A 12612-nucleotide genomic window follows, 5' to 3' on the forward strand; every position below is an offset into this window, starting at 1 on the left:
CATAAGGGGAATATTTGTGTGTGCACTTGTTGGTATGTTAAAACACTTCTTTTGAAAATCAGAAATATAGATTTTTTTTTTTCATCAGTCAAAACCCATCTTACCTAAAACTTCTTAAAGTATACAGCACCTCAGTTCATGAAATAATAATTTCCAGGCAAATTGTAAGAGAGATCAACATGAAATGTATAATAGAAGCACAGAAGACTATTTTGATGGTGCAGATTCTTGAGGCCACTACCAATATTCATTGACAACCCTTCTGCATCGTCATATAGAAAGTATTTTCATACAATTCTCAGTTTAGATCTATAAAGTACCAAACTCACTTTCATTTAATGTAGACACCGACATTGGTTAAAACTATTCATCATTTATTACATAGTCGACTTGTTAAGATATTTCACAGCTATTTAGCCTACTAATTACAAATTATAGTGAATTAGGACTGCACCTAACTTTATACAACTTCAGATATACTTAAAAAGGAAAAAATGTATGTATTCATAAATACAGTCATACAGTACTTAAGGCCAAGTCGAGATCTATTTGGAGAAGATATTGGTCTTCTGAAAGAGTGGATTCTGCGGTAAAACAATTAACATACCAAGGTTGTGGAGTGAGGTCATTCTGTTCCTTTCATTATTCCTTACACCACAGACAACCCCAGAATCCTTCCCACAGTTTCAGATCTTATATGGTAGCAAGATACTCATCTATTAAGATATTTTGAAATCTGACCTTCCAAATACTACCTGAACATAGCAATTTTAAATCACATATACTTTTTGTATATATTTAAAATGTATTCAGACCAATTGACAAAGGCAACACAGGTGAGTTTTCATGGAAAATTATAGTGCAAAGTAGATTAAAGTGCTCTGCATGTCAAAGGGCTCGACAGGCTGTCCAGGTCTTTGGATAAGTATAGGACATGTGTGTAGTGAAACAAAGCCTGATAGCTTGAAAAAACTAAGCAGTCATGGCACATAAACAGTAACGGAACAGTGGCAACAAAAATAAACAGGTATAGGGGGACAGATTTCTGAAGCAGCCAAGTCTCTTGTGTTTAGGTGATTAGGAGGGATTTAACAGCTCAAGAAGTGCTCCCACGGCTCCGAAATAACCCTGTAAAAAAGCAGACATTCATTATATGGTGCTCATAACACACAACTACTTCATGGGGACAAAAATCCTAAACGATGGAAACGGTGTGCATCAACCTCATCAACGAAACGGATATTAGCTATTACAAGACGTTAAGTGAGGCTTGAGGTTAAAATGTCTCATACCTCATGTTGAAGAAACAGCGCTTTCAGTTGTCCTTTGGACCAGTACTCCATAGCGTAGGCCAGCAGCTTCATGGAGAGAGTATTGACCCTCAGGAAGTTCCCCACAAACACCACCCTTTCTATGTTCTTCAGAGGACAAAGAAAGCAGCTTAAACAAATTCCCCTTTTTAAAACCAAAATATTACTAGCAGTAATTACCTCCTGACTGGTGAAAATTTTAAAGGCAAACAACGATTTTGGCTTCTTGAGTCACAGTAGCAGAATTATCACACACGATAACTGTTCGAAAGTAATGAATTTTCTGGATAAAAAAGGGTGTCAGTAAATGCCAAGTACAGGTTTCCCCCACGATCCGAAAGTAAAGCGTTCCTGTGAAACCTTTCATAAACCAAAATGGCGTAATGCGATGCAGCAATTGCCATGAAATTTACTGAAATTTTAATTTTAATGGGAAAAACTTTTCAGCATTTCCAGGCCCAAAACATAACTCATCACATCATACCAAGTAACATATAAAATTACGGTAACAAAGTAAAAGTAGGAATGATATGATAAATATACAGCCTATAAAATACAAAAAAATGACACAGTATAGTTTCACTAACTAGAATCAATAGTCATGCGTCGCTTATCGGCAGGGATGCATTCGCAGTAATCCGTAATTAGGTGATTCTCTCGTTTGAAGAACATCTTAGAGTGTACTTACAGAAACCTAAAGGGTATAGCCTACTGCACATCTAAGCTATATGGTATAGCCTAAATAACGATAAAAATCCGGTATAGTAAATACATAAACCAGTAACATAACTGTTTATCATATATCATACTGTACATAACGCTGTGTGCCATACTTTTATTGGCAGTGCAGAAGGTTTGTTTACAGTAGCATCACCACAGACAAGGGAGTAATGTGTTGCACTATGAAGTTACAACAACTACGCTGTAACTAGGCAATTTGGAATTTTTTTGGCCGTTTTACAATGCTTGACTGTATATCAATAATTGGTTAGCTGATAGACAAAACGCTAAAAGTAATTTTCACTTTTCTCATAAAAGCGAAAATTCTTTGAATTTGTTTCAGTTATTGAAAAATATACACACAAATAAAAAAAAAAAAAAACCAGTAAGATAAGCGGTTTGGAAAATGGATGGATGGATACACACACACACACACACACACACACACACACACACACACACACACACACACACACACACACACACACACAGCCAAGGCTAGTCATAGATACTGATTAAAAACACACAGCGGAACTGGCTCTGATCATTTGCAGATCCATAAATGCTGTCAGAGCAGGGAAGCTCTCTATGCTTTCATAGCCCTGTACAATGCTGCTTGATAAAACGTTCACAAGGCAGCACTGTAAAGAGGCTAAAAGCACAAAGCCACGAGGATTCTGTCATTTCTTAGATAAAAAAAAAGTTTGAATTTAACGTACAACACTGGCTGCTATGTTGGACAATTCACAGGTGCAAAATCAATTAAGCGGCATCTGAGAATTGTTAAAGGAAAGGCAGCGCAGCAGCTGATTGGCTGTTAGAAATGTCTCTGTTCTGATGGCAGAATCGCTTGTCGGGATCATCAGTTTTACAGTTACTCCAATAAACATCAGAGCAGTGAAGACAGAGGAAATGCAGAGTGAATCAGGCAGAAAGCAGAACCCCGGGAGACCAACTACCATCTCGATTAAGCAGATAGTCCCTGATGTAGTTCTGCAGCCCTCTCTCTACAAGGAACATACTTATGTTCTAGCTATGAATGGGAAAATGTCTATTTTGTGGACAGTCCTGTGCGTTCCAGCAAAATGGACTCCCAGAGGATCATGCTGGGCTGCAGTTATGCCCCAGTTGTTGCTGAACAGCACAAAGGAAAAGTGTTTTACTACTACTGGAATATGTATTTTACATCATGGGAAACATTACAAAGCAACTGCATTCTCATGCTTGCTAGACACAATAAGAACACAGTAAGAAACTTAACACCTTCAAAGAATAGAGAGAGCGGTATTAGTAGGGATAAATGAGATAGGAGTCTTTGTTCTGGAGATACGGTTTTGCTCTACATAGTGGCAGATTTCTTTAGTAATGTGGTTCGTCCCATTCTGCATCACGTATGTGAATCATATGTGAACAGAGCACACAGGCACGATGTGTGTAAGTCCTGACAAAGGTTTACCTCATTCAGGGCACACATCCTGGTGATGGAGCCAATGTTGTTTGTGATTGTAATTAATGTTGCTCGGGCCAGGTCTTCTTTGGAGACAGATTCCCTCTTCTCCTTACACATCATGTTCCCAAAACTGAAACAAAGAAATCAAATGTAATATTCAGGCAACTTAAAAGTAAACCTGGAGAACCAACTGAAAATTGTCCATTTAGATGGATCATATGTGAACATATATATTATTCATTACATAAAAATACCTATCTTCTACAAACAAAACCGTACAAAGTAAATACCATATACCCCACTAAAAATATGTCTTTCTTCCTTTCAGCCATTGTTATGTTTCTAATTCCGTATGTACCATTCATTTGGTCATTACTAATAACTTTGAGACATCTATAGGGAAAGCAGTAGAACAGATACAATTTAATTGTAAGAAAATATTCAGAAATTACACAAAATTTAGGACAGATTTTTTAAGCCTATCCAGACGTAGGTCCCTATAGCAAAGCCTTCGAAAGCGAGTAAAATCTGTTACATGTCATAGAAAGTAGTCACATTCACACGTCAAACTGATTTTTTTTTTTTATTTAGCAAGAGAGGTTAGCCCGGGAATAGGTGCTACATATTGCATTATGGGTGATTATGTTGAGTTACAGTATATCAGTAAATAAGACATATACTGAGGCATCTCTGATTCCTGCCGACACTAAATATACAAAAAGATAACATAAGTAATTGTGTAAGTTAAAAGTGCTGGCTAAACACTATAAAAATACAGTATGTTAAAACCACAATGAGTATTTTCTGGAAAGCATCAAACTCCATTATTGTGCTTTTATTGTAGGCATCAGATTCATAATGAAATTATTGAACTATTCAATAATATTTACAGCTAAACTAATTAGTAAATGTAAACTTTACATTACCTGGAACTTAAAGCCTGGTCACTCTACTTTTACTCCTGTCCAACTGATAATCTTACTTCTACTCTAGTCTCTGTTCAAAAACTCATTTGAATTCTCCTGAAGTGCTTGTCCTTCCCGTGGCTAGAAACCTAGGAGTAATAAATTCACTACCATATCTCAGCAGTTTCTACTTGCTACTGTTTAAAACCCTCCTGACCAGAGTTCCTGTTTTCTGCATGACTTGCCTTGTTTGGTTGTCACTGACATTAATTTGAAGATTTTTTAACAGTGACATTGAATTCGGAACTGCTACTTTTAGCTAAAGTTTTATGAAGGTCATGGCATCTGTTGAGTTTAGGGCTATCACTATGAAACTATGAAAGTAATCAGTAAATTACCCGAAAATTAATTAGAAAATTAATTGAGCAATCATTAATATAATATATATATACATAGCTATTGGCATGATAGATGAGTCACCAGCCGATCGCAGAGCACATACACATTTGCACGCATGCACACACACACTCGGTCAATTTAGGCACTGAACTTCAGTTGCAAGTTTTCTGACAGTGGAAGGAAACCAGAGGATCCAGTGTAAACTCGCACATAAAGTGCCGGAGTGCAACAACAGCACTACCCACTGCGGCACTGCCTCATCCTCAATACTAGCACAATGTCTGGTGCTATGCACATGCAATAGGCACATTGGGAGATCCGTGATGGTCAACTGCTTTAAGACAATAGGTCCCACTACAGCATATATTTACAAATCTATTGTCATAGGGAACAAAACTTAAAAAAGCGCTGACATTTTAATGATCGAAAAATCAGTGTAAAGTTTACCGACAACTGATTTGGCACACACTATTTGTAGTGTGGATGCAAAATTTAAAGAAGTCTGGTTCCCCTATGAAGTAAAAGAGCTGAGGGATGCTGGGATTGCTGTCAGTGCCTTAGGTCATGTTTACCGTGAATGTGACTATGTACAGCAAAGTTGTGCTACATAGTTTAAAGGCCTGCAGATGACAGAACAACATATCCTGATGTGTTAGCATAACCCTGGGTTATTCTCCCAGCTGGGAGGGGAACACAGCCCCTGGTCTGTGTAGAACAGAACAAATGTAGGATTAACTCTCGTTTTGTTGGATTAGAGTGCACTGCTAGGACCAATAAAGCAAGAAAGAAACCCTTCCATCAAATGAGAAGCAGGGTCTAAGAGCCAGGCTGGAATTTGCAAAAAAAAAAAAAAAAGTCTATTTCACAGAGACGTATCCCGTGAACCTGAGAAATAAGTGGAAATAAAAATGTTGCCGTGGTCTCTTAATTTTTTTCCCCAGAGCTGTATACAAATGCTCCTAACTTACCGACCATGTTCCGTTTCTACGAGTAGGTCGTTAAGCGAATTGGTTAATAATCAAGGAGGACATCAGATACAGTCTGATGTCATGAAGACCGCTGATATCGTGGCCATGAACAGAAATCATCGGATTTCAAGTCAGCAGCAGCATGCAGTTATTAAAACGTAATAGCCAGATAGGCCTACCTGTACTACTGGGTTCATTTGCAAATATTTCTTTATTTTACCTGAGAATGACACCTTAGTCGGGGCGGCATGGTGGTGCAGTGGTTAGCACTGTTGCCTCACACCTCTGGGACCTGGGTTCGAGTCTCCGCCTGGGTCACATGTGTATGGAGTTTGCATGTTCTCATGTCGTCGTGGGGTTTCCTCCAAGTACTCCGGTTTCCCCCCACAGTCCAAAAACATGCTGAGGCTAATTGGAGTTGCTAAATTGCCCGTAGGTGTGCATGTGTGAGTGAATGGTGTGTGAGTGTGCCCTGCGATGGGCTGGCCCCCCATCCTGGGTTGTTCCCTGCCTCGTGCCCATTGCTTCCGGGATAGGCTCTGGACCCCTAGCGACCCAGTAGGATAAGCGGTTTGGAAAATGGATGGATGGAATCAAGCCAAAATTGATTAGTCAAACTTTAGGAAATTCTTTTTGTGTAGGTGTCACAATGTAGCCTTACACTTATTTTTGCATTATGCATGCGAGTCTACTGAAGAGACTGTTTTTATTTGAAATAACTATTCTATATATATGTATATATGTGTATGTATACACACACACACACACAACCTACATGCCTTGATGATGGTGATCGTTTATATAGCCTGCCTTTCAATTCCCATTTGTCTGATACATTGATATCCTCCCTAGCACGTTGACCAGTTCCAATTGTTTGTAACAAAAATGCTGTTGTGCATAAAATTGCAACATCTCATGATAAATTACCCTCATCTGACCCACCACTAGGAGTGATGTATATACCATATGTATACCATATATATGAAAGCACAACTGCTTTAAAGGCAGACAATTTGTTATGTCTCTATGAGCGTGGTATTTACATGTGGGTCTCTTTCTGCAGTCCACCCTGTCTACTGTACATGTGCCTTGAGCCCTACGCTGCCTAGAACAAATTCTAGGTTCCTCAATACACTGTAAATGGATAAGCAGCTGGAAAATGGATATGTTAGCGGTGTAATGGTGCACTAAATTCACGGTTCAGTGCAAACCTTGGTTATGGGTTCACAGTTCAGTGCAATTTCGATATAACAGGAAAAACAGAATTTGGCTCGAAATTATTTTTTAAATTTAAAACTGCAAAACAACCAAGAATGGTTGTGAACCAAACGAAATGTGTCTGAATAACACATTTGCATATTGCAAATTTGCATATTGTAAGAATAAGTATGTAAATCAAATTTAAAAATCAAAAATATAACATTCATAATGAATTAAATGTGTTCTCTACTACCATGTATGGTCAGATATCTATAGCAATAAACAGTCTTAATCGTAATTATTTTTTCAGTTTGGTCTGAATTTCCCGCCGGAAACTTTCTGCCAACCTATCACTGTTTGATATAACAGAGCAACAGACTGTCTTCGACTAATTAACTACTTTCTCTCTAGTGCTGGTGTAATCTGGAATCTGAAAGTACTCAAACCGCCAATTATGACTGACTAACAGCAGCATTAACCAACTCGCAGCCACAATTAGCATAATGTTTTTGTGTTGGGCAATTACTTGTGAACTGAGATTCCGCCCATGTTCATTTTATTGAGCGTACTGAACTGAAAATGATGTATCAAACGATACACATCATATACATATACTGCTAGAGCCACACAGGCATGCAAGTACATAGCTATAATTAAACTTTTCCCCCTCGAACTTCACCAAGTCTCTAGGCACAGCTTACTCAAAATTTTGTCTTAGATTATCCAACTTCTCCCAGTATTCTTCATTGTAGGGATGAGAATTGACATGATTTTATTGATACCGATGCTATTATGGATTCTGTTTATCGATCGGATTTTTTATCAATTCCTGATACATTCTCTCTCTCACAGCCATTTTATTATTTGTCTAAACACAGTGTAGACTGTCTACCTAACATTTGATCATGTTAAAATAAATTAGAAAGCTCCTTTTCTTAAAAGGATATACTGTAACTTGGAAAATAAATTTAAAATTGATGATTCTTCTTTAGAAAAACAGGCATTATGCCTAGCAATGTTTGAGTAACTTAATGAAAAGAAGTATTTTATTTTATCTGTTGAACACATATTCTTACCTACGAGCTTTAATTTTGCATTCAAGTAATTTTTACCAGCAGGTTTCACCGATAACCTGAGAAGCAGCTTTGACATGAACAAATAAGGAAGTCAAAGTGCACATTAAATATAGGATCGGTGCAAAACATCTAATTACTTCTTATACAATGCGTTTTTGTGTGGAACATTAATGATGTGCACTTTGACATTTCCATGCGAATGTGTCATGCATGTCCAATATTAAACCAACATCTCAGTGGTTCTAACCCTAACCCGAAATTTTATCAGTTGAGTGCTGCTCTCAGGATTCAAACTGATTTTGTAGTGTTGTACGGAGAAAGATGCCTTAGTGTTGACAATGCAGTTTAATACACAGTGGCCCTTTCTGCACTGACATACATTCTGACAAAGTTCAGTGGTAGAGATGTAAGCACGGTAAATCATATTGAGGTCTAAGAGTTTAGTCCGAAGGACGTAATTAGCTCAAGACTGTGATACTGTCCATTACATGCTTTGAAATGTGTGTAGCTGCTTGCATGTGCTGTAACAAAGCTTTACATCACAGTACGCAAACATACGCAAATGTAAAGAACATCACTGGCTGAAGTCCTTTACAACATAACTACACTAGCAAAAATACCACATAAACACAGGCATTTGGTACCGAGTCTTGAGGGGAAAAAAATGCCATGTCAAAATGCATTCTATCTCACGGTTTATACCCTGAAAGCGTTCCATAACATGGCAGCATCAATACGAGGAACTGACAACATTGGAAGCATATGATTCCAACCAATGGAAAAATCTGGAACCGGATCTTGATTTCCATCCCTTATTCCTTGCTATCGTCAGATCTTACAATATTAAACTGCTTAAGCATGATATTAAGCCTTGTATAAGGGACAGATCTGAAGGTCATTTTAGGCCAACTTGCATATAATATGACCACCAAATAGAGAAAGCTAGTGCCAGGAGATTAAATGATCATATTTAAGCAGGCGCACCCTGTCGCTCCCCAGCCACATCCTACCTGGAGGCCACAGCCCAGCCTGGGAGGCCGAACCTCTCGTAGTCGCCCCCATAAATGTCCCGAACCAGTTTGTCCACCCGAGTGCTCTCCCCAAGTGAGGCCATCTCCAGTGCTTCTTCAAAAGTGGAGCAACCCGTCAGCAGACAGCACAGCCCAAGGAAAGTCCCTCCACCGAGGCTGCAAGCCAGACATTATAAGACCGTTATATCACAATGCTAGCTTTCGAAGCAATGGAAATCATCAGTGGCAGCCTAGCTCACCTTGTCCCAGTGACACGTTTAAAATTGTCTTTGGAATAAACTGCAAGAATGCTGACCCCAGATCCGATGTTGACTAGCAAGAGTGGATAGGGGTTCTCCAGTTTGTAAGGCTTGACTATGCAGTGCACTGGATCCATTGGATTTTCAAAGTAGTAACACTCAGAGGGTCCACTGGAGTTGACCGAGTCAATATACAGGACCCCACGGATGAGACAGTCCAACTCATCCAGCTTCAGGAGCTGCAGATCAGCCATCTGATGGGGTCAGGGGGAAAAAACTGATAATAGCATTTATGGTTTCCTCTGGACGCTGCATAATATCACTCCAGCATGTTCCAAACTACCCAACAACAATGCAATGCAACTATATATAACAGTTATCCAGCAACTCAGAATAGTGGCAATGTCATTAATGTGAAGAGGTTTAATGGAGGAAGTTCTAAATACCACTGAAAGCAGACTTCAAGCTCCTGAAAGACTGCCATTTTGTTTAATTTATCCACCACAGACATAAATTCTTAGGTGACCGAGAGACAGCGGAAGACCGTTCCAGAGTACCTCCACAGAAGAGATACCCTGCTACAAATTATACTGGCCCTTCGGTTTTGAATGTGTGAGTTGGTGTTCCTAAAACACCCCTCATTGTTTCCCAGATGTCTATTATATATAATCTGGTTTTGGGAAAATACTAGGATACACAATTGTTTTTGTCCCCCCTCCTCCATTTAGTGACAAAGTGACTTGAATAACATAGTAACAACCCGAGTGAGAAACGTCCACTGAACCCACCATACGGAAATCAGCCTCAAACTTGTAGGCCCCACCGCCCGTGGCACAGAGTGTCGTATGGAGGCTAGAGAAGTGTTTATCGCGGCCCATCTGCAGGAAGGCAGGCAGGTCTTGGGTGGGGAAGCGAATGAAGTGCAGGTTGCCCGTTCGGCCACATAGAGTCAGATCCTTCAGTTCCAGATGCACATCCCGGATGCCGGTGGAGCCATAAGCCACATTAGAGGTCAGATACTTGCGGATGCTCTTCAGGTTCTCCACTTCCTCCTGTTCCTCCTCGGCTGTGATGTCCTTCGGTTCAAAATAGACAAGTTTTACGAGGGTCCCACCAATGTCCATTCCGAACCAAGGAAATGCTTTAGAAAGAAAAAAGGGAAGTAATTACTCTCCTGTTTGATATCCATAAATCTACTGATGAATAATTACTACCAGGATAACTAAAGGCTCCATCTCCATCCATCCATCTTGCTGCTTATTCAGCACAGGGCTGTTATAACCACAGCAGAGACTACAGCACTTCAGATGATAACATAAGATATCACACAGTGGACATTCCTTATTATTTCATACACATTTACATTTTTGTATCTACAACGCCAGGTTACGTTTTAAAAAAGTAAACAATAATACAAACATGAAAATGCATAACTCAATAAAACACATGTATAACCAAAAAGGCATTCGGTACCGCAAAAAGCTTTAACAAAAATTTTAACAAAAAAAAACTGAGGTCCGTATGGCGTTTCACGTAAGGATGTATTACCTTGGATGGGGAAATGTATGTATGTATATTTGTATGGATGGGGGGAGATGTAGGCCTATGTTTGTATGTATGTTTGCATGTATGTTTGTATGGATGGATGGGATGTGTATAGTTAGACTATCCCCGAATAATCGCTTTATTAATACAGGAAATTCCTGGCTACATAAAACAACACGAAAGCAAATTCGTAATAAAACCACAAACTGACATCATGTATTTACTGGCTAACTGGCGGTTTTATTCTTGCTAGTTAATTAACAGCACTTACCCAATGTATCATCAATGTATCATCACACGTATAAGCAGATGCGAATGGTTTATTTATCTATCTTAAATCGGTCCGGACCGGTCTCTCTTACGTTACATTAAAACGGGAAGCCTTGGAAATAACATGAGAAAGGTCTCTGGACTGGAGTGACGGGGACACTTACGCGGCCTGCTCTTTCTCGGCGAATCCGCCGTGTGTCTGGCGCGGCGCTCGCTCGGTTCGCCTTGCTCCCTCGGGAAGGCCGCTGCCTCCTCCGTGCCGCCCCCAATCCGCGGATCGCCCGCTCTTCCCTTTCCGGGCGTCCGCAACCGTGTCTCGCCGTCGTCGGTTTCTGTGCCTCCTTCATCTTCGGAGTGATAGCCGTTCAGCTCCATCCGATGCTGCGATTAATGCCGGCCCACTCAGAAGTAACAGACGTCGTTTGCAGCAAACCTAACCTCAGGTGTGTTTACAGCGTTTCCAGCGGTATGCAGCGTATGCGACGGCCAAGACTGATTTGCCGTGACCTGCGCATTGAGATTTGATTGACAACTTTTAGAGCCAATCATCGCTCTAGAACGAAAAATCACCGATTTCGGTAGCCAATGGCACCTGCCCATTTCAGTAAAAGGCAAGTAGCTTCCTCCCTAATCTGGGATATTCTCTGAGATATCAGTTATGTGTGAATGTTTGTTTATGAAACCATAAGGAAGTAGCGTATATTCAGCAATTTATCTTCTATAACTACATGCATTTCAAGATCAATGTAAGCCTGGAACTTGTCTCAAGAAGTAGGGTAGACTGTGAGATGACAGTGCACAGATATAACCACTGACAAGTAAGGGGCAATTCATCTAAATTCAGTGTTAGAGGAAACTGGAGCAGGGGAAGATGCAGAATCACATACGGGATTGAGGGACAGCATTTTGCTGGGGAAAAAAGACTATGCATCTGAAATCTAGTGATGTTATATTATTATTATTATTATTATTATTATTATTATTATTATTATTATTATTAGTGAAGAGAACAACAAATACAAACCATATACAACAGCCAGGGGGGCTGTTGGATTTTACTATTTCCTATATATATATATATATATATATATATATATATATATATATATATATATATATATATATACATAAATGACATAGATACAATAATTTAACCGCTTTTGTATTTTTTGAAAATTTTATACTTTTCAATTTATTTTGAAGGATAATTTTTGAACACTGGAACGAGGGGTCTACAGTTACTAAATTTACATTTTTCACATGCAGTCATACGTCTGCAACATACTGTGAAATGTTTATTGTGACCAGTTCCCCGACTGGTAGGTGTGTGTGTGAAATGCAAGTGGTGGTACAAGGGGAGTGGGAGAGATTAGAGGAGAGAGAGCATGAATTTCTGTGCAGTTGCTGATTGTCCGTTATGTGCCGTTACTGGGGAGTCTTAACGCTTGTGGATGAACGCTTCTCTTGGAGCATTCAGTCTGGGCTTCGAGGCTACAGAG

At 39.5% G+C, this 12612-nt stretch overlaps 1 protein-coding gene across 1 annotated transcript; it reads right to left on the reverse strand.

Annotated features, from left to right (window-relative positions):
• Positions 1 to 353: 353 nt before the first annotated feature.
• LOC125721110 (pantothenate kinase 3-like) lies at positions 354 to 11626 on the reverse strand. The gene is made up of 7 exons (XM_048997049.1): positions 11278 to 11626; positions 10087 to 10439; positions 9299 to 9552; positions 9039 to 9215; positions 3487 to 3610; positions 1293 to 1418; positions 354 to 1128 (listed from the first exon to the last, which is right to left on the reverse strand). The coding sequence occupies exons 1-7, from the start codon at positions 11486 to 11488 to the stop codon at positions 1078 to 1080; spliced, it is 1296 nt and encodes a 431-aa protein (XP_048853006.1). The 5' UTR covers positions 11489 to 11626; the 3' UTR covers positions 354 to 1077.
• Between the last annotated feature and the right edge of the window lie 986 nt (positions 11627 to 12612).

The sequence above is a fragment of the Brienomyrus brachyistius genome, unplaced genomic scaffold (genome assembly GCF_023856365.1).
Source record: "Brienomyrus brachyistius isolate T26 unplaced genomic scaffold, BBRACH_0.4 scaffold32, whole genome shotgun sequence".
Taxonomy (NCBI): Eukaryota; Metazoa; Chordata; class Actinopteri; order Osteoglossiformes; family Mormyridae; genus Brienomyrus; species Brienomyrus brachyistius.

Coding starts and splice junctions, on each gene's coding strand:
- LOC125721110 (XM_048997049.1), bottom strand. CDS start 11,488: ATGGAGCTGAACGGCTATCACTCCGAAGATGAAGGAGGCACAGAAACC. Junction 10,440..11,277: donor GCCGAGAAAGAGCAGGCCGC/GTAAGTGTCCCC, acceptor TTCTTTCTAAAG/CATTTCCTTGGTTCGGAATG. Junction 3,611..9,038: donor GGCTGGGCTGTGGCCTCCAG/GTAGGATGTGGC, acceptor TCTTTGTTTCAG/TTTTGGGAACATGATGTGTA.